This window comes from Salmo trutta, chromosome 39 (genome assembly GCF_901001165.1).
Source record: "Salmo trutta chromosome 39, fSalTru1.1, whole genome shotgun sequence".
In the NCBI taxonomy this organism is placed as follows: Eukaryota; Metazoa; Chordata; class Actinopteri; order Salmoniformes; family Salmonidae; genus Salmo; species Salmo trutta.
Window position 1 is genome coordinate 7,206,960 of NC_042995.1, and position 23,443 is coordinate 7,230,402.

The window sequence follows — 23,443 nt, forward strand, 5'->3', positions numbered from 1 at the left end:
TATTTCAAGCTTTTAGACGGTCAGCTATTGAAGAGCTGGGGACTGGACAGTAGAGATTCTCCTTATCTCCCTACCTCAGAACTGACATTAAATGACAGTCTCTGTTCCATTGTTCCTAGCTACCTAGTGTTTCACCCTCTGTGATGGTGACATAAATAGATCACCAGTTGTATCTGTTTCTATCAGTTCTCGAGCTAGTGTTTCTGCTGTGGCTATATGGCCGGAAGTGTGGGTGTATTGTACAAACACACCGTTATCTTTCACACGCTTTCACACAACCTTGTGTAGTGGGGGACAGTAACACACTTTAACAGCCTGTTTTTATCTGAAACCCGTCGAACCACAACAGAGTGTTGCTGTGCTGCTCCTCTCCCAGTGAGGGTTGTTGGACTGGTCCCTGGTCTCTCTGTGTGACTGCAAATGGACCAGCAGGCAGTCATGTCCAAGAGTGAGTGAGGCTGAAATGTAATCTCCCCCGTTCAACCCCAACTCCCCCGTTCAACTCCCCCCTCACTCCCTCCTCTCCCCCTTAATGCTGCTGTCGATAGTCAGCCTGTATCTTCATTGATGCTTCCCATCAAATATTAACACGGCATCTCCCTTCTTTATATCGCTCGCTCTCTCTCTACTGAGGAGGCATTACAACATCTAAGTGCCTGTGTATTAGAATCCAGGAATTGTCCCAGCAGTGGGGGACGGGTTATCCTGCACTTCCTGTTTACGACAATTACAGCACTGTTTCCACCAGTGTAACTGTTACTATATAGTAACTGTAATTCACTAAACACATTCATACACTTACAGTACCAGTCAAAAGGTTGGACACACCTACTCATTCAAGGGTTTTTCTTTATTTGTACTATTTTCTATATTGTAGAATAATAGTGAAGACATCAAAACTATGAAAGTAGTAACCAAAAAAGTGTTAAACAAATCAAAATATATTTTAGATTCTTCAAAGTAGCCACCCTTTGCCTTGATGACAGCTTTGCACATACTTGGCATTCTCTCAACCAGCTTCACCTGGAATGCTTTTCCAGCAGTCTTGAAGGAGTTCCCACATATGCTGAGCACTTGTTGGCTGCTTTTCCTCCACTCTACGGTCCAACTCATCCCAAACCATCTCAATTGGGTTGAGGTCAGGTGATTGTGGAGGCCAGGTCATCTGATGCAGCACTACATCACCTCCTTCTCCCTGCTTCATGGTGGGAACCAAACAAGCGGAGATCATCCGTTCACCTACTCTGCGTCTCACAAAGACACGGCAGTTGGAACCAAAAACCTCAAATTTGGATTCATCAGACCAAAGGACAGATTTCCACTGGTCTAATGTCCATTGCGCGTGTTTTTTGGCTAAAGCAAGTCTCTTCTTCTTATTGGTGTCCTTTTAGTAGTGGTTTCTTTTCAGCAATTCGACCATGAAGGCCTGATTCACACAGTCTCCTCTGAACAGTTGATGTTGATATGTGTCTGTTACTTGAACTCTGTGAAGCATTTATTTGGGCTGCAATTTCTGAGGCTGGTAACTCTAATGAGCTTATCATCTGCAGCAGAGGTAACTCTGGGTCTTCCTTTCCTGTGGCGGTCCTCATTAGAGCCAGTTTCATCATAGTGCTTGATGGTTTTTGCGACTGCACTTGAAGAAACTTTCAAAGTTCTTGAAATTTTCCGTATTGACTGACCTTCATGTCTTAAAGTAATGATGGACTGTCATTTCTCTTTGCTTATTTGAGCTGTTCTTGCCATAATATGGACTTGGTCTTTTACCAAATAGGGCTATCTTCTGTATACCACCCCTACCTTGTCACAACACAACTGATTGGCTCAAACAATTAAGAAGGAAAGAAATTCCACAAATTGACTTAACGAGGCACACCTGTTAATTGAAATGCATTCCAGGTGACTACCTCATGAAGCTGGTTGAGATAATGCCAAGAGTGTGCAAAGCTGTCATCAAGGCAAAGGGTGGCTATTTGAAGAATCTCAAATATAAAATATATTTTTATTTATTATTTTTGACAGATTTTTGGTTACTACATGTCAAATATATTTGGATATTTTTAACACTTTTTTTGCTTACAACATGAGTTCGTATGTGTTATTTCATGTGTTTTGACGTCTTCACTATTATTCTATATAAATTGTAAAAATGAAGAAAAATCCCTGAATGAATATGTGTGTCCAAACTTTTGACTGGTACTGTATATCCCATAGAACAGTGGTTCACAAATTGGTGGGTTGGGGTAACCTTAATTGAGTTTGACTGATTACTTTTGGAATGAGATTGTGGACTGGAAACTGGTTAGAAATATGATTCTGGTTGACTTGGAAGGTCACAGGGAACTACTTCAGATAAACCATATCAAAACAATCCCTGCCAATGAATTCACAAAAGGCTTCTGGGAATAGCGTACTCACCATTAGGGAATGAGGCTAAATGTATCCTCCTGCTACCGATCAGTGACAGGAAGTCCTTGGTTATCAAAAGGAAGCGGTGACTGATCTTTTGAAGGGGTGGCCAGCGAGAAACAGGGAGAAAGTCGATGCGTCCACTAAGTGACGACGACAGAGAAGAGGCAGCCACTTTGTCTAATAGCAAAAGGTTCTCCATTGATTTTTGTCTTCCCATGTTTTCCCTTTAACTATAAATACGCTCCCGTCTTGAAACCTGACCCAGCACTAACTATTAAAATGTCTAGAATAGAGGAAGTCTAGTATTACATCCGACTGGATCAGAAGTCGGCCTTAATCGTGGGACTTTGATTTTATTAGACGCAGACAGGTCTTAATGCAAAATGTCTTAAAATTCTAAAAGCTTAAATGTAATCAATAAAAGAATGTTGTCGGCTTAGCACTATATAAACGGTTGTCTGTGGCGGGAGAGAGAGAGGGGCTGGGCTGGAACAGAGACTCAAATAAGGTTAGAGGTACATTACCTGGGGAGGGGACATTACAGAACACTGAGCTCCTGGGCGGACGATTGAACTGTCATCTACAGTATGATAAAGTGCATAATAAAGCATTACTCTGCCTTCTTAACAACGCTATCAGCAAGGCAGGTCCTACAGGCCCTAGTTTTGTCATTCCTGGACTACTGTCCAGTTGTTTGGTCAGGTGACAGGAAGGACTTTCATCACTACTTGTATTTGTGAGAAGTATTGACATGTTGAATGCACCGAGGTGTCTGTTTAAACTACTAGCACACAGCTCAGACAACCATGCATCCCCCACAAGACATACCACCAGAGGTCTGTTTAAACTACTAGCACACAGCTCAGACAACCATGCATACCCTACAAGACATGCCACCAGAGGTCTCTTCACAGTCAACAAGTCCAGAACAGACTATGGGAGGCTCACAGTACTACATAGAACTATGACTACATGGAACTCTATTCCACGCTGTACACCTTATAGAACAGCTGGACTGTGAAGAGACACACACACACACACACACACACACACACACATGATAACATACGCACAATACACACGGATTTTGTGTTGTAGATATGTGGTAGTAGAGTAGGGGCCTGAGGGCGCACATGTAATGTGTTATGAAATGTATTGTAATGTTTTTAAAATTGTATATAACTGCCTTAATTTCACTGGTCCCCAGGAAGAGTAGCTGCTGCCTTGGCAGGAAGTAACGGGGATCCTTAATAAATACAAAAGCAATGAGTGGCACTTACAGGGTCAGAGTTCACCCAGGCATAAAGGTTTCCAGATGTTTTTCATTCATCCAAGTCTACAGTAAATACCTAAATGTTTCAGGCCTCAGGCGAATGACAAATGACACCATCTAACTCCATTCAAATCTTGATATTACAAATGAATTTGACTGTGCCAAATTGTATTGAATATTTAGCAGCATGATTTAGAGTATCGGTCACTGATGAACAGGGACATACTGTATACTGAGCAGACCATGAACAGGCAAATGGAGGGATTAGAAGAGGTCACTAGCGGGGCCTAGTGTGGAGAACAGAGGAGTGTGTTAACATGAGGAGAGGGCTTGATTAAAACCCGCTGAAGAGACTATACTAGGTCAGTGGTATAATGGCATGCAGTGCTTAAGTTCCAAATGGAATGCCGAGAGGTCAGGCTGATGCTGCAGTCAGAGATCTAATCAGTGATTGTTGTGGACTTACTCACCAGAGATCCTCTACTCCAGTGATTCCCAACTCCAGTCCTCTACTCCCAACAACATACATTTTTGTTGTAGCCCCAGACAAGCACACCTGATTCAATTCTTTAAGGGCCTGATGATTAGTTGATAAGTTGAATAAGGTCTGGGGCTCCAATAAAAATGTGTACTGTTGGAGGTACTGGAGATGGGAAACATTGGACTATAGTATAGTTGGTGAGGAAGCCCTCAACAGTCATTGATTTGATCTCTCTGACTGCGGAGTCAGACTGACCTCTTTCAGCATTTTATTTGCATAGCATTATACCACTTGAATTACTCTGCTAACCAGAATGACCTCTGGTTGGGGATGACCATGTATGGAATTACAAGTATCAATGGTTACTGAATCTGTATTCCTCTCCCACTTGATGTTTCAGTAAACAAGACCCCCAACTCTCTTAAACCCCCAACTGTCTTAGACCCCCAACTATCCTACACCCCCAACTATTCTAGACCCCCATCTGTTGTAGACCCCCAACTGTCGTAGACCCCCAACTGCCCTCATTACTAGATATGTTTTATGAATCCAGTTTGTTGCTCATTCCATGCTCCTTAGTTGGACTGAGAGGTTCTGTACTGTAGCAACAGTGTTGTCTTCTTTAGAATAGAGGAAGCCCAGCTAGCACATAACGTTCTGAGAACCATACGTTTCTTAGAGCTTGGTGAGAGCGTGGTTGGCCTATGGTTATTTTGCATTAAACATTCCCATAATGTTTCCTCGTGATTCTATTAAAAGTAATGTTCAGAGAATATTAAGAAGTAATTTCAGTACTTCAACATAATGTTTTCTCCAGGTTTCCTCATGGTTGTATTAAAAGTCATGTTCTCAGAATATTAAGAAACAGTTCCATAAAAATAAAGAAAACATGAGTAACGTTCAAAGCACGTTGTAGGAATGTTATTTAAAAACATTTACATTCCGATCTCAGCGTCAACAAAACTATTTGAATCTGTCCTCTAAAGTGATTTTAATGATTGCGTGTTTCCTTTGAAATAAGGTTTGAATAGTCTAAAATGAACAGCTTTATATGAGTAAAAAACACATGGCATGCTAGCTGCATCCTGGTGGCGCAGTGAACTAATTCCATGGATAGAAAGCAGAAGATCATAGGTTTGAATCTCACTAACGCCATGCCACAATAAAAAATGCATGTGTTTGCATGATTAATGCCTAAGCACATGAATTTCCATGTGTCCTGTCTATGCTGGGAGTTCAAAACCATTAAACTAAGCTAGCAGTGTTATTAAAAGTCTTATTGAAACATGTTCTTTGAACGGTATTTAATTGTCTTAAAATAACCTAGAATTTCCGTTCTCAGATCGTTAATAAAACCTCCCAGGAAAGCTTTCAGGGAACCGTAGATAAACGTTCTCAGAACCTCCCTGTAACCTAAAAATGTATGTTCCCAGAAGAGGCAAAATGTTCACTTCCGTTCTTAGAACGGTAAAAAATGTAATCTGTTTTAACCGTCAGGAAACTTATGGCTTTGTTCCCGCAACTTCCAAGCAACCAAAAGTGTCAGCTGGGAGGAAGCAGATGGGGTGAGAGAGAGATGTGTGGGAGAAGAGGTCAGGAGGCAGATGGAGAGAGAGATGTGTGGGAGAAGAGGTCAGGAGGTAGATGGAGAGGAGTGGGCGAGAAGAGGGCAGGAGGTAGAGAGAGAGAGATGTGTGGGAGAAGAGGTCAGGAGGTAGATAGAGAAGAGGGCAGGAGGTAGAGAGAGATGTGTGGGAGAAGAGCGCAGGAGGTAGATGGAGAGGAGTGGGCGAGACGAGAGTGTTGTCAAGGTAACCAGTCTATCTATATGTGCTCTCCTCCTATCCTCTCCTCTCCTCCGTGAGAACAGGCTGTGTACTATCAGCAGACATGCCATGATGATACGCCATGTACAAGAGATAGTGGTCCTGTACCAATACTTAAGGCACTGTTCCCTTCTCCCCCACTTAGTAGTCTAATCACAGATCCCACACCTTACTGGATGGGTGAAAACAATGTAGAGGAACTCTTATTTTCACCTATCCTGTCATGTTACGTCTGTGTTTACTGGTTCTCGTCAGGCAGGGAGGATGTGCAGTATTTATGCGTGGGCTTGTACCCTCATTAACGTTGCCCCGCCTCACGTTCTAACAGGAACATGAGTTTGTGTCTTTGATGTGCTATTTCTTAGAGGATATATTTTAAAGCCCGGGATAAAATCTGTTTTGGAAGAGGGTTGTTTTCTAGAATAGAATATATGTTTATCATCCATAAAGTCAATAGGTTCATTTGGTTGTAGTTGTGTGGATGACTCAATGGCTGCAGTCTGTACCCGTTGTTTCTCTGCTTGAGGGTGACTCCCTTTACTCAGTCAGGCAGAGGACAATACAGTGTTCATGGTAGAAGCTGCCTCCTCTGCTCCTGAACAATAAACTCTCTCTCTCTCTCTGTCTCTCTCACTCACTCTCTCACTCTCACACCCGCTCTTTGTCTCGTGACTCATCTGAGATAGGGAGTGGTGTATGTCTGAGAGTGAGCTGAGTGAGCAAGATAAATGCAGGGATTGTGAAAAGGAAAGAGAAAGCAAGTGTGGGCTGACCGTGAGAGAGAGCGGACCAGCTCTTATCTGGGGAGAGGAGATCCCAGCTGTTCCCAGTCTGCTGCTGATACACACAGAACAGAAGGCTGCTCCTCTCTCCTCTCTCTTCCTCATGCTCTGTCTTCTCTCATCTCTTCTGCTGCTCAGATCACTGAAGCAGGCCAGCTGCGGCTGCATCTCAATAGTCTATAGTGATATCCTCTTCTCCACTCGTAACCCTTTGATTGGTGAACCAGCATAATGAGGATACTAGAAGACTTTGCCACTATAGACTATTGAGATGCACCCCCAGAATCACCAGTCAAAGAGTAAGGAGACTAGAAGAGGGTGTCACTATAGACTATTGAGATGCACCCCCAGAATCACCAGTCAAAGAGTAAGGAGACTAGAAGAGGGTGTCACTATAGACTATTGAGATGCACCCCCAGAATCACCAGTCAAAGAGTAAGGAGACTAGAAGAGGGTGTCGCAATAGACTACTGAGATGCACCCCCAGAATCACCAGTCAAAGAGTAAGGAGACTAGAAGAGGGTGTCGCTATAGACTACTGAGATGCACCCTTGGATGGGCTGTTTCAGGTCAGATAAGACCAATTCAAACCTCCTTAGGCTCAATGATCCAGAGGTGGAGTCTCCTCCTGTCCTGTCTGAGGTGTGTGTGTATAGGACAGGTGAGCTCAAAATATCTGAGTACTAGTGGGGGTGACCAGAGTAGTCTAGGAGACTAGGAGTGCTCAGTGACTTAACCCCGCGAGACACGGCTGGAGACTAGGAGTGCTCAGTGACTTAACCCCGCGAGACACGGCTGGAAACCTACGAGACTAGGAGTGCTCAGTGACTTAACCCCGCGAGGCACGGCTGGAAACTAGGAGTGCTCAGTGACTTAACCCCGCGAGACACGGCTGGAAACTAGGAGTGCTCAGTGACTTAACCCCGCGAGACACGGCTGGAGACTAGGAGTGCTCAGTGACTTAACCCCGCGAGGCACGGCTGGAAACTAGGAGTGCTCAGTGACTTAACCCCGCGAGACACGGCTGGAAACTAGGAGTGCTCAGTGACTTAACCCCGCGAGACACGGCTGGAGACTAGGAGTGCTCAGTGACTTAACCCCGCGAGACACGGCTGGAGACTAGGAGTGCTCAGTGACTTAACCCCGTGAGACACGGCTGGAAACTAGGAGTGCTCAGTGACTTAACCCCGTGAGACACGGCTGGAAACTAGGGCACGTTGCTAGGGAAAAACAATCCTATTCCCCGGACAGGAGATGTGTGTGTGTAATGTCTGTTTGTCTGGGCAAGGGGGGTCACTATTCATCCTGTGAATGTTGTTATAACATCCATGCTATCTTTACTCAGGAGAAGATACTAACTCATATCAAACAACAAACCAATCACAATGAGTTGTCAACAGCAACAAACTGACGCAGAGGCAATAAGCCACTCTAGTAAAGAGAGCATTGTTAACAGCTGTAGTATAGTAATACTATGGTATGGAGAAAGCTGTAGTATAGTAATACTATGGTATGGAGACAGCTGTTGTATAGTAATACTATGGTGTAGAGACAGCTGTAGTATAGTAATACTATGGTATGGAGACAGCTGTAGTATAGTAATACTATGGTGTAGAGACAGCTGTAGTATAGTAATACTATGGTGTAGAGACAGCTGTAGTATAGTAATACTATGGTGTAGAGACAGCTGTAGTATAGTAATGCTATGGTATGAAGACAGCTGTAGTATAGTAATACTATGGTATGAAGACAGCTGTAGTATAGTAATACTATGGTATGGAGACAGCTGTAGTATAGTAATACTATGGTGTAGAGACAGCTGTAGTATAGTAATACTATGGAATGGAGACAGCTGTAGTATAGTAATACTATGGTATGAAGACAGCTGTAGTATAGTAATACTATGGTATGGAGACAGCTGTAGTATAGTAATACTATGGTATGGAGACAGCTGTAGTATAGTAATACTATGGTGTAGAGACAGCTGTAGTATAGTAATACTATGGTGTAGAGACAGCTGTAGTATAGTAATACTATGGTGTAGAGCAGAGTGGGAGGTCTGCTTAGAGAGGCTCAGTGGACACACTGCCCCTCACCAGCTGTTATAGAGCCTACAGCATGGGGCTACTAGCCACTTTATTACAGAGAGAGAGGGGGAGAGGCGAGAGAGAGAGCGAGGGAGAGAGAGAGTAGAGAGAGAATGAAAAAGAGAAGGATCTTATCTGATGACTCGTAGGCTCTCAGGTGTTTTTGTGTGTGTGTGTGTGTGTGTGTGTGTGTGTGTTCTTTGTTCAGTCTTTAGGCTCCATTCCTCTGTGAGACACAGGCTTGTGCTCAGGTGCCAACCAAGGTAAGAGGAGAACTTATTCAGGGACGAGAAAAGTGTGTAATTCACTTTAATACAGAATCTCTGGTATGCTGCCAGCGCGTTAGACCCTAGCTAAATACAAGCTAATGTGTTGACTTCCGATTGACTCCTAATTCCTATTTTCTCCAAAAAAGGAAACTTTTATTGAATTAAAATCTGGTTCTATGAATGAAATCATGTAGGGCACTAGGACTGAACGTTTTATAAGAGAGCTACACTGCCCAGGACAAGACAAGTAAAAAGGTTACGTTTTGTTACAGTACATTAGGATGCAACAACAATACTGCATGATGAAACTGTGAGCCTGATTGTCCCTGTGCCATTTAGCAGACACTTTTATCCAAAGCGACTTCCAGTCATGCGTGCAGACATTTCTATGCATGGGTGGTCCCGGGAATCAAACCCACCATCCTGGTGTTACAAACGTGATGCTCTGCCAACTGAACTACAAAGGACTAATTCATTAACAAGAGCTAACGGATGTTTAATCTGCTTGGCCGATATACCACAGTGCCCTCTGTGGGTAAAAATAATATCTAAAGGGATGTGAGCCTGTACTCGCCCCACTTACATAACCGCTAGCTAAAGATGCTAATGCTACACATGCTGGCTCATTGTAATCCCTGTCTAATGGGATGGATGGGTGGACCCGTGGTGCGGTAGGGGCATTCTGAGCGGTTTCACCGGCCATACTAGGAAACCACACTCATCACCTCACACTGGCCTCTTATGAACCACAGCTTGCCAGAGCCTGGATGGCTGAACACATTTGCTTGTCTTACAGGTCATACTGAAAAACCACACTGGCCACTCTGACCTTTTTAATAGCTGAGGTTTGATTGATTAGGTATGCAGAGCAGCAACCGTTCAGGTTTTGGTAAGATCATTCCCCTGTTGCCTCTGTCTGGCTCCAGTGAGTGTGTCTATAGAAAGAACCAGGTTGAACTGTATCTTAGGCTAGGTTGAACTGTATCTTAGGCCAGGTGGAACTGTATCTTAGGCTAGGTGGAACTGTATCTTAGGCTAGGTGGAACTGTATCTTAGGCCAGGTGGAACTGTATCTTAGGCTAGGTTGAACTGTATCTTAGGCCAGGTGGAACTGTATCTTAGGCTAGGTGGAACTGTATCTTAGGCTAGGTGGAACTGTATCTTAGGCTAGGTTGAACTGTATCTTAGGCCAGGTGGAACTGTATCTTAGGCTAGGTTGAACTGTATCTTAGGCCAGGTGGAACTGTATCTTAGGCTAGGTGGAACTGTATCTTAGGCTAGGTGGAACTGTATCTTAGGCTAGGTTGAACTGTATCTTAGGCTAGGTGGAACTGTATCTTAGGCTAGGTGGAACTGTATCTTAGGCTAGGTGGAACTGTATCTTAGGCTAGGTGGAACTGTATCTTAGGCTAGGTGGAACTGTATCTTAGGCTAGGTGGAACTGTATCTTAGGCTAGGTGGAACTGTATCTTAGGCTAGGTGGAACTGTATCTTAGGCTAGGTGGAACTGTATCTTAGGCTAGGTGGAACTGTATCTTAGGCTAGGTGGAACTGTATCTTAGGCTAGGTGGAACTGTATCTTAGGCTAGGTGGAACTGTATCTTAGGCTAGGTGGAACTGTATCTTAGGCTAGGTGGAACTGTATCTTAGGCTAGGTGGAACTGTATCTTAGGCTAGGTGGAACTGTATCTTAGGCTAGGTTGAACTGTATCTTAGGCTAGGTGGAACTGTATCTTAGGCTAGGTGGAACTGTATCTTAGGCTAGGTGGAACTGTATCTTAGGCTAGGTTGAGGAGTGATATTGCCACTATGGTGCATTTGTAAGAATCCAGGAATGATGGTTGAAGACAAGGTTTCCAGGGTATTTAACTAATTAAAAAAGGCACCGCAAACGGACACAGGAGCACATGGGGGTAGGATGGCCATATGGAATGGCTTGAAAGGCCGGTAGGTAAGGTTTTGGTCTGGAGGGAATACAAAGGGGACGTAGAAACAACACATTCACATACAAGACAAAGTGTCAGAACTAAGGAGACATACAAAGTATAACATGCTAACCAAACAAAGAACATGACCAATATTTATGGAAGTCAGGATATACACTATATTCAGACAAAAGGAGGTATTCTAAGGAAAGTATAGCATTATATAAGCGCTCTGATTGGCAGTAAACGTACAGGCTAGAAAGTTAGCGTTAGAACGCCCAGAACGGGGCGCCCGGCTCACACCGTGGAGGCAGCCCAGTTCTAAATGGAATGCAGTCAATGCTAACCGGTTCACTTGGGGCATGCCCGGGGGATTAATCAAATCCCCTCAGTGTCTCTCTGTCTGGGCTTGTCCAGCTTCTTGAGATAGCTCACTGGTGATAAACAGACATGGGAACACATGTAGCACTCTACTGGACGCAACCCGTTTAGTTACAGAACGCTCAGCGAGTAAGGAAATTACTTTAAGATGATATTATATTATATTTGATTTCCCTCTTTTTATATTTGATTCTGTTTGATTAGATTCTATTTGAGTATTCCAGATAGGTGTGAAATCAGTGGGTTGACCTTCCTATGGTGTTGTGGTGTGTGTTTGTATATAGGCGTGTGTCATAGTTAGTGTTGAATGGGAGAGTTATTGTAAGGTGGAAGGCTTATAGCCGACACTCATTTATCATTCCCCACCCGGCTACATGACTCAGAGCACTTACTCACTGTTACTGGAGGTCTGTTGTGTTTGTTAGGTCGCCAGTTTATTACACTCAACACAGTCCTTTGTACTGTTTGCGATTGTAATGCTATTGTGTCTGCCAGACTGTCTCTGCATTCTACAACACTAACCAGGTTTGGTGAGACAAAGACATGTTGGCTGGAGCAGGAAACAACTGCTGACAACCAGCCAGTCAGGCCCCCAGCCAGGCAATGAGGCTACATTTGTTGCCCCTGTGTCTTCTCCTGTCCTGTCCTGTCCTGTCCTGACCTGCCCTGATTTGTCCTGTCATGATCTGACCTGACCTGTGTGCTGACCTGGCATTGACCTTTGGCGTCTTGACCTCTGTGCAGTGTGCTGGAGAGGAGAACTGGGTGGACACCAGGACGGTGTACATCGGAAACAAGGAGCCCCCGCCGGGAGCGGAGGCCTACATTCCCCAGAGGTACCCCGACAACCGCATCATCTCCTCCAAGGTGAGAACCACAACCATGCTACAACCACATTACAACCACGTTATAACCATGTTACAACCATGTTATAACCATTTGCTGTTGCTTCCCTTTCCACAGTACACCTTCTGGAATTTTGTTCCGAAGAATTTGTTTGAGCAGTTTAGAAGAATTGCCAATTTCTACTTCCTCATCATATTTCTTGTCCAGGTCAGATCTTGACTGGTAGATTCAATTTGAGTCAATTTAAGGCTTAGTTGGCAAGAAATATATAAATCTGGCAAACGCAGAAGTTTCAGATGACAATAGATCATTCTCTCTTTCTCTCTCGCCCTCTTCAGTTGATAATTGACACTCCCACCAGTCCCATCACCAGCGGACTACCTCTCTTCTTTGTCATCACTGTCACGGCCATCAAACAGGGCTATGAGGACTGGCTCAGGCACAAAGCAGACAATGCTATTAACCAGTGTCCTGTGCACGAGGTGCAGCATGGGAAGGTGATCAGGAAACAGAGTCGTAAGCTGAGGGTACGTATCATTCTACAACTGAAACTGACCAGGGATCAAACCTGGGTTCTTTGGATCAGGGGTTGGCAAACTTTCATGACCCACAAATGAATATGTATTTTGAGTCGCAACCCACCATAAGGGTTGAGCAGAGAAAAAACATAAACAGACCAAAGAATAAGTACAAAATATCATTTTGGCAGCGGAGAGAACATTTTTCAATTTTAAAGCTAATTTCCTGCAATTCCACACATTTTGTCATGGAACTGAGAGAAGATTGTGCAGTTTTTAAGCACATTTCCTGCATATCTTAACATGGCGAATGCTGTGTTCTTATGCTCAAAACATTGTAACACAATCTATGGGGGCCTCATTGTCTAGTTTTATTTTGTTGAAGATTCTAGACTATTACAATTACAAAAAATATATATTGGTCCATTATTTTACATTTACATTTTAGTCATTTAGCAGACACTCTTATCCAGAGCGACTTACAGTAGTGAATGCATACATTTCATTTCATGCATTTTTTTATTAAAAAAAATAAAAATTTTACTGGCCCCCCGTGGGAATCGAACCCACAACCCTGGCGTTGCACACACCATGCTCTACCAACTGAGCCACAGGGAAGACATTATCTTTTCTACACACTTTCTATTTGGTTTTAGTTGTTTACATTTCCAATTTTTTAAGTAAAATATTTTGTAATGCACATCAAATGTCATCCCGCAACCAACCTGGACCCCCAGTGACCCACAAGTGGGTCCGACCCACAGTTTGGAAACCACTGCTTTAGACCACTCAAGACTGTGTTATCCTATTGAGCTAAAGACATCTCTCTCACGCTCTACCTTCCAACCCACCCATTCACCCTTCCTTCATACCTTCCTTCCCTCCCTCCCTCCCAGGTGGGTGATGTGGTGCTGATCAAGGAAGATGAGACGTTCCCCTGTGACCTCATCCTTCTCTCCACCAGTAGGGAGGACGGGACCTGTTTTGTCACCACAGCCAGTCTGGACGGGGAGTCCAGTCACAAGGTAACACTACACTCTGACTGAGAGAGTGGAGGAGGGAGAGGTGGCTCAGGCAGAGATAAAGAAAGAATGGGATAGAGTTGAGAGGGAGAACAGAAGAGTGAAAGAGAGAGAGCGTTGGAGACAGGGGACAGAGAGGAAAGAGTGAGTGAGAGAGGGGTGAGTGTGTATGTGAGGGATATAGAGAGATGGAGAGAGAGAGTTTGTACTGTATTCTGTTTCATTAGAGGAGTAGTGTGAGATGCATCTTGGCTCGCTGTGTTCCTGATCTCGCTGTGACTCTCTCCATCCCTCTATCCCTCCACAAAGACCTACTATGCTGTGCAGGACACTAAGGCCTTCAACACAGAGGAGGATTTCGATACTCTACAGGCTTCTATTGAATGTGAACAACCACAACCAGACCTCTACAAGTGAGTGACAACACTGCACACAACACTGCATCCAGACAATCAGTACTGGTTGTATAGAGAAAAACAACGCAAAACACACCAACTCACACCTGCATTCCCTCTCTCCTTGGACAGATTCGTGGGCCGAATCAATATTTATTCGGACAGAAACGAGCCCATCGCGAGGTAAATCCATAACTAGGAAATTGACTCCAAATTCAGGAATTCATTGCTTGTGTGTTTGCACAAAAAAAAAAAAAAAAAGTGTATTCTAACAGAGAAGTGTATTCTGTGTTTGCTTCAGGCCTTTGGGATCTGAGAACCTACTTCTCAGAGGGGCGACACTGAAAAACACACAGCACATATATGGTAAGACACTACACTGGGTGACCTTGTAATGACATCACTAATAGAATGTAAAGACACTACACTGGGTGACCTTGTAATGACATCACTAATAGAATGTAAAGACACTACACTGGGTGACCTTGTAATGACATCACTAATAGAATGTAAAGACACTACACTGGCCGACCTTGTAATGACATCACTAATAGAATCTAAAGACACCACACTGGGTGACCTTGTAATGACATCACTAATAGAATGTAAAGACACCACACTGGGTGACCTTGTAATGACATCACTAATAGAATCTAAAGACACTACACTGGGTGACCTTGTAATGACATCACTAATAGAATCTAAAGACACCACACTGGGTGACCTTGTAATGACATCACTAATAGAATCTAAAGACACCACACTGGGTGACCTTGTAATGACATCACTAATAGAATCTAAAGACACCACACTGGGTGACCTTGTAATGACATCACTAATAGAATCTAAAGACACCACACTGGGTGACCTTGTAATGACATCACTAATAGAATCTAAAGACACCACACTGGGTGACCTTGTAATGACATCACTAATAGAATGTAAAGACACCACACTGGGTGACCTTGTAATGACATCACTAATAGAATGTAAAGACACCACACTGGGTGACCTTGTAATGACATCACTAATAGAATGTAAAGACACCACACTGGGTGACCTTGTAATGACATCACTAATAGAATGTAAAGACACCACACTGGGTGACCTTGTAATGACATCACTAATAGAATCTAAAGACACTACACTGGGTGACCTTGTAATGACATCACTAATAGAATCTAAAGACACCACACTGGGTGACCTTGTAATGACATCACTAATAGAATCTAAAGACACTACACTGGGTGACTTTGTAATGACATCACTAATAGAATGTAAAGACACTACACTGGCCGACCTTGTAATGACATCACTAATAGAATGTAAAGACACCACACTGGGTGACCTTGTAATGACATCACTAATAGAATGTAAAGACACCACACTGGCCGACCTTGTAATGACATCACTAATAGAATGTAAAGACACCACACTGGGTGACCTTGTAATGACATCACTAATAGAATGTAAAGACACCACACTGGCCGACCTTGTAATGACATCACTAATAGAATGTAAAGACACCACACTGGGTGACCTTGTAATGACATCACTAATAGAATCTAAAGACACTACACTGGGTGACCTTGTAATGAAATCACTAATAGAATCTAAAGACACCACACTGGGTGACCTTGTAATGACATCACTAATAGAATCTAAAGACACCACACTGGGTGACCTTGTAATGACATCACTAATAGAATGTAAAGACACCACACTGGGTGACCTTGTAATGACATCACTAATAGAATCTAAAGACACCACACTGGGTGACCTTGTAATGACATCACTAATAGAATGTAAAGACACCACACTGGGTGACCTTGTAATGACATCACTAATAGAATCTAAAGACACTACACTGGGTGACCTTGTAATGACATCACTAATAGAATCTAAAGACACTACACTGGGTGACCTTGTAATGACATCACTAATAGAATCTAAAGACACCACACTGGGTGACCTTGTAATGACATCACTAATAGAATCTAAAGACACTACACTGGGTGACCTTGTAATGACATCACTAATAGAATCTAAAGACACTACACTGGGTGACCTTGTAATGACATCACTAATAGAATCTAAAGACACTACACTGGGTGACTTTGTAATGACATCACTAATAGAATGTAAAGACACCACACTGGGTGACCTTGTAATGACATCACTAATAGAATGTAAAGACACTACACTGGGTGACCTTGTAATGACATCACTAATAGAATCTAAAGACACTACACTGGGTGACCTTGTAATGACATCACTAATAGAATCTAAAGACACCACACTGGGTGACCTTGTAATGACATCACTAATAGAATGTAAAGACACTACACTGGGTGACCTTGTAATGAAATCACTAATAGAATCTAAAGACACTACACTGGGTGACCTTGTAATGACATCACTAATAGAATCTAAAGACACTACACTGGGTGACCTTGTAATGACATCACTAATAGAATCTAAAGACACTACACTGGGTGACCTTGTAATGACATCACTAATAGAATCTAAAGACACTACACTGGGTGACCTTGTAATGACATCACTAATAGAATCTAAAGACACCACACTGGGTGACCTTGTAATGACATCACTAATAGAATGTAAAGACACTACACTGGGCGACCTTGTAATGACATCACTAATAGAATCTAAAGACACTACACTGGGTGACCTTGTAATGACATCACTAATAGAATCTAAAGACACCACACTGGGTGACCTTGTAATGACATCACTAATAGAATCTAAAGACACCACACTGGCCGACCTTGTAATGACATCACTAATAGAATGTAAAGACACCACACTGGGTGACCTTGTAATGACATCACTAATAGAATCTAAAGACACCACACTGGGTGACCTTGTAATGACATCACTAATAGAATGTAAAGACACTACACTGGGTGACCTTGTAATGACATCACTAATAGAATGTAAAGACACTACACTGGGTGACCTTGTAATGACATCACTAATAGAATGTAAAGACACTACACTGGGTGACCTTGTAATGACATCACTAATAGAATCTAAAGACACCACACTGGGTGACCTTGTAATGACATCACTAATAGAATCTAAAGACACCACACTGGGTGACCTTGTAATGACATCACTAATAGAATCTAAAGACACCACACTGGGTGACCTTGTAATGACATCACTAATAGAATGTAAAGACACCACACTGGGTGACCTTGTAATGACATCACTAATAGAATCTAAAGACACTACACTGGGTGACCTTGTAATGACATCACTAATAGAATGTAAAGACACCACACTGGGTGACCTTGTAATGACATCACTAATAGAATCTAAAGACACTACACTGGGTGACCTTGTAATGACATCACTAATAGAATCTAAAGACACCACACTGGGTGACCTTGTAATGACATCACTAATAGAATGTAAAGACACCACACTGGGTGACCTTGTAATGACATCACTAATAGAATCTAAAGACACTACACTGGGTGACCTTGTAATGACATCACTAATAGAATGTAAAGACACTACACTGGGTGACCTTGTAATGACATCACTAATAGAATCTAAAGACACTACACTGGCCGACCTTGTAATGACATCACTAATAGAATCTAAAGACACCACACTGGGTGACCTTGTAATGACATCACTAATAGAATCTAAAGACACCACACTGGGTGACCTTGTAATGACATCACTAATAGAATCTAAAGACACCACACTGGGTGACCTTGTAATGACATCACTAATAGAATCTAAAGACACCACACTGGGTGACCTTGTAATGACATCACTAATAGAATCTAAAGACACTACACTGGGTGACCTTGTAATGACATCACTAATAGAATCTAAAGACACTACACTGGGTGACCTTGTAATGACATCACTAATAGAATGTAAAGACACTACACTGGCCGACCTTGTAATGACATCACTAATAGAATCTAAAGACACCACACTGGGTGACCTTGTAATGACATCACTAATAGAATCTAAAGACACCACACTGGGTGACCTTGTAATGACATCACTAATAGAATCTAAAGACACTACACTGGGTGACCTTGTAATGACATCACTAATAGAATCTAAAGACACCACACTGGGTGACCTTGTAATGACATCAGGTATAGAATCTAAAATAGATTCCTAGTTTTCATTCATATAATGGGTTTGGAATGTTTAGAGTTTCCACTCCAAGTCATTAAGTTCCTGTGTTCACACTGTGGGTTGTATAATGAGACCACCAGCTTATTATGAAATCAGATGAGTGTGATGGGAGTTGATTTCACAGATAATTGTAGGACACCATGCTATTATTTTGTACTGACAGAGATTTGACTTGTCAGATCTGACTGATATTATTGTCATCAGGGCTGCATCTCAATATTCCAAAGTCGTTCTCTTTCCTAGTCTCTTTCCTTTATCTTCACGGATGTGAAATGTCTTCTCAAGTTGACCCTCTGGTTTGTGTCTCCTAGCTGTTGCCATCTACACTGGTATGGAGACCAAGATGGCGCTCAACTACCAGTCCAAGTCCCAGAAACGCTCTGCAGTGGAGAAGTAAGGCCCACCAACATGGTTGTGTTTTCCACTTTATGATGCATGTTTACCATGTTTCCAGACAGGTTCACTTAACGTTGATTGCCATCTACAGTGAGGGAAAAAAGTATTTGATCCCCTGCTGATTTTGTACGTTTGCCCACTGACAAAGAAATGATCAGTCTAGAATTTTAATGGTAGGTTTATTTGAACAGCAAGAGACAGAATAACAACAACAAAAAATCCAGATAAACACATGTCAAAAATGTTATAAATTGATTTGCATTTTAATGAGGGAAATAAGTATTTGACCCTCTCTCAATCAGAAAGATTTCTGGCTCCCAGGTGTCTTTTATGCAGGTAACGAGCTGAGATTAGGAGCACACTCTTAAAGGGAGTGCTCCTAATCTCAGTTTGTTACCTGTATAAAAGACACCTGTCCACAAAAGCCATCAATCAATCAGATTCCAAACTCTCCACCATGGCCAAGACCAAAGAGCTCTCCAAGGATGTCAGGGACAAGATTGTAGACCTACACAAGGCTGGAATGGGCTACAAGACCATCGCCAAACAGCTTGGTGAGATGGTGACAACAGTTGTTGCGATTATTTGCAAATGGAAGAAACACAAAAGAACTGTCAATCTCCCTTGGCCTGGGGCTCCATGCAAGATCTCACCTTGTGGAGTTGTAATGATCATGAGAGCGGTGAGGAATCAGCCCAGAACTACACGGGAGGATCTTGTCAATGATCTCAAGGCAGCTGGGACCATAGTCACCAAGAAAACAATTGGTAACACACAACGCCGTGAAGGACTGAAATCCTGCAGCACCCGCAAGGTCCCCCTGCTCAAGAAAGCACATATACATGCCCGTCTGAAGTTTGCCAATGAACATCTGAATGATTCAGAGGACAACTGGGTGAAAGTGTTGTGGTCAGATGAGACAAAAATGGAGCTCTTTGGCATCAACTCAACTCGCCGTGTTTGGAGGAGGAGGAATGCTGCCTATGACCCCAAGAATACCATTCCCACCGTCAAACATGGAGGTGGAAACATTATGCTTTGGGGGTGTTTTTCTGCTAAGGGGACAGGACAACTTCACCGCATCAAAGGGCCGATGGACGGGGCCATGTACCGTCAAATCTTGGGTGAGAACCTCCTTCCCTCAGCCAGGCATTGAAAATGGGTCGTGGATGGGTATTCCAGCATGACAATGACCCAAAACACACGGCCAAGGCAACAAAGGAGTGGCTCAAGAAGAAGCACATTAAGGTCCTGGAGTGGCCTAGCCAGTCTCCAGACCTTAATCCCATAGAAAATCTGTGGAGGGAGCTGAAGGTTCGAGTTGCCAAACGTCAGCCTCGAAACCTTAATGACTTGGAGAAGATCTGCAAAGAGGAGTGGGACAAAATCCCTCCTGAGATGTGTGCAAACCTGGTGGCCAACTACAAGAAACGTCTGACCTCTGTGATTGCCAACAAGGGTTTTGCCACCAAGTACTAAGTCATGTTTTGCAGAGGGGTCAAATACTTATTTCCCTCATTTAAAATGCAAATCATTTTATAAATTTTTTTACATGTGTTTTTCTGGATGTTTTTGTTGTTATTCTGTCTCTCACTGTTCAAATAAACCTACCAATAAAATTATGGACTGATAATTTCTTTGTCAGTGGGCAAACGTACAAAATCAGCAGGGGATCAAATACTTTTTTCCCCCACTGTAGTTGCATCATATCCGTTTCCCCATAAAGACCGGTTCAGACCATCCACCCTTCCTGAAGGCATTCTTATGTCATTTCCTCTGCATCTGTCTCCCCTCCTCTCTGTCTCCCCTCCTCTCTGTCTCCCCGTCCTCTCTGTCTCCCCCTCCTCTCTGTCTCCCCCTCCTCTCTGTCTCCCTTCCTCTCTGTCTCCCCTTCCTCTCTGTCTCCCCCTTCCTCTCTGTCTCCCCTTCCTCTCTGTCTCCCCCCTCCTCTCTGTCTCCCCCCTCCTCTCTGTCTCCCCCTCCTCTCTGTCTCCCCCCTCCTCTCTGTCTCCCCCCTCCTCTCTGTCTCCCCCCTCCTCTCTGTCTCCCCCCTCCTCTCTGTCTCCCCCCTCCTCTCTGTCTCCCCCTCCTCCCTGTCTCCCCCTCCTCCCTGTCTCCCCCTCCTCTCTGTCTCCTCTAATCTGTCTCTTCCCTCCTCTATGTCTCCCCCTCCAGGTCAATGAATGCGTATCTGATAGTGTACCTGTGCATCCTGATCAGCAAGGCTCTGATCAACACAGTGCTGAAGTATGTGTGGCAGGCTGACCCGGACAAAGACGAGCCCTTCTACAACCAGAAGACTGACACAGAGAGGCAACGCCATATAGTAGGTTATAAAACTACAATCATTTTAATGCAATAGCTGAGGTTTCTTTCACCTCTCACTTTCCCTTTCTCTCTCTCCCTGTCACCTCTGACTGTCCCTCCTCCTACCTCCCTCCTCATACCTCCCTCCTCTCTCTCTCCCTGTCACCTCTGACTGTCCCTCCTCATACCTCCCTCCCTCCTCTCTCTCTCTCTCTCTCCAGTTGATCCGGGCGTTCACAGACTTCCTGGCCTTCATGGTGTTGTTTAATTACATCATCCCTGTGTCCATGTACGTTACCGTGGAGATGCAGAAGTTCCTGGGGTCCTACTTCATCATGTGGGATGATGAGATGTTTGACGAGGAACTGGGAGAGAGGGCTCAGGTTAACACATCTGACCTCAATGAAGAACTGGGACAGGTAGGCTATACACACAGTACACACACACACCACACCACACACACTCACCACACACACACTCACCACTCTTACCTGAATGTTTGTATTTTCAGGTGGAGTACGTGTTTACAGACAAGACAGGCACCCTGACAGAGAACAACATGGAGTTTATAGAGTGCTGTGTGGACGGCTATGTTTACGTCCCTGATGCCATCTGTAATGGACAGGTCATGCCAGGGGCAACCAGCATGGACATGATCGACTCCTCACCTGGACCAGGGGGCAAGGTGAGACAGAGAGCCTCATTGTCACTTGATGTACTGTGTGACTATGTACAGGACAAGTTACCCCTCCTTAACCACTGATACAGGGTCAGATATTGTTCATTCCCCAATGAAGACCAGCTGGATACTAACACCTTTTCCTGGATGTCTTGGGTTAACCCTAACCCTATGAAGACCAGCTGGATACTAACAGCATTTACCTGGATGTCCTGGGTGAATCCTAACCCTATGAAGACCAGCTGGATGCTAACAGCATTTACCTGGATGTCCTGGGTGAACCCTAACCCTATGAAGACCAGCTGGATACTAACAGCATTTACCTGGATGTCCTGGGTGAACCCTAACCCTATGAAGACCAGCTGGATACTAACAGCTTTTACCTGGATGTCCTGGGTGAACCCTAACCCTATGAAGACCAGCTGGATACTAACAGCTTTTACCTGGATGTCTTGGGTGAACCCTAACCCTATGAAGACCAGCTGGATACTAACACCTTTTACCTGGATGTCCTGGGTGAACCCTAACCCTATGAAGACCAGCTGGATACTAACAGCTTTTACCTGGATGTCCTGGGTGAACCCTAACCCTATGAAGACCAGCTGGATACTAACAGCTTTTACCTGGATGTCCTGGGTGAACCCTAACCCTATGAAGACCAGCTGGATACTAACAGCTTTTACCTGGATGTCCTGGGTGAACCCTAAACTCAGAGTGACACTGATACCTTCTCTAAGGATGACACATTCATCCACCCAGGGATCCAGTCTCTCTCTCTCACGCACACACACACACACACACACACACACACACACACAGGACTAGAGAGCCAGGACTAGATAGGGCCGCTTCACGCTGGTGACCAGCCTGTGCCATTCCTTTGTCTTCTGTGTATGTCTGTGTGTACGAGGACTAAGAAGCATGACCTTCAGGAGACATGGATTGTGTTTTACTATGGATCCAAATTATGTATTCAAACGTGTATGTTTCCTGTATATTCATGTGTTGATATGTGTGTGTGTGTGTGTGTGTGTTGTGTGTGTGTGTGTGTGTGTGTGACGTGTTCTCTGTGCTTGGCTTGTCAGGAGTCTGAGGAGTTGTTCTTCCGGGCGTTGTGTCTGTGCCACACGGTACAGGTGAAGGAGGAGGAGACAGTGGATGGCATCAAGATGGGTATCCACCAGAACAAGGCCACCTCCTTCTACATATCATCCTCTCCTGACGAGGTGGCCCTGGTGGAGGGCATGAAGAGGTGACTGGCTTGACACTTACACACTCACCCTAAAACTCTCACTCAATCACCCAATCACTCACTCACTCACCCTATCACTCTCACTCAATCACCCAATCACTCACTCACTCACCCTATCACTCTCACTCACTCACTCACTCACCCTATCACTCTCACTCACTCACTCACTCACTCACTCACTCACTCACTCACTCACTCACTCACTCACTCACTGACTCACACACACACACTGACTCACACACACACTGACTCACACACACACACACACACACACAGGCAGAAAGTCTTTCCTACTCCCAGGTATTTGAAATGAACTAGATAGATAGATAATATACAGTGTATTTGGAAAGTATTCAGACCCCTTCCCTTTTTCCACATTTTGTTATGTTACAGCCTTATTC

The 23,443-nt window shown here is 43.8% G+C and overlaps 1 protein-coding gene across 5 annotated transcripts in view; it reads left to right on the plus strand.

Moving 5' to 3' along the window:
• Positions 1-23,443, plus strand: part of LOC115179591 (probable phospholipid-transporting ATPase IH) — a 70,503-nt gene that overhangs the window by 20,186 nt on the left and 26,874 nt on the right. For all 5 annotated transcript variants that reach the window (XM_029741192.1, XM_029741194.1, XM_029741195.1 and 2 more), the window contains exons 2-13: positions 12,181-12,303; positions 12,400-12,489; positions 12,621-12,809; positions 13,697-13,825; positions 14,132-14,235; positions 14,350-14,400; positions 14,519-14,583; positions 18,720-18,801; positions 20,980-21,130; positions 21,333-21,530; positions 21,623-21,796; positions 22,876-23,042. In XM_029741192.1, the coding sequence (XP_029597052.1) occupies positions 12,181-12,303; positions 12,400-12,489; positions 12,621-12,809; positions 13,697-13,825; positions 14,132-14,235; positions 14,350-14,400; positions 14,519-14,583; positions 18,720-18,801; positions 20,980-21,130; positions 21,333-21,530; positions 21,623-21,796; positions 22,876-23,042 (1,523 nt within the window). The remainder of the gene's footprint in view (positions 1-12,180; positions 12,304-12,399; positions 12,490-12,620; positions 12,810-13,696; positions 13,826-14,131; positions 14,236-14,349; positions 14,401-14,518; positions 14,584-18,719; positions 18,802-20,979; positions 21,131-21,332; positions 21,531-21,622; positions 21,797-22,875; positions 23,043-23,443) is intronic.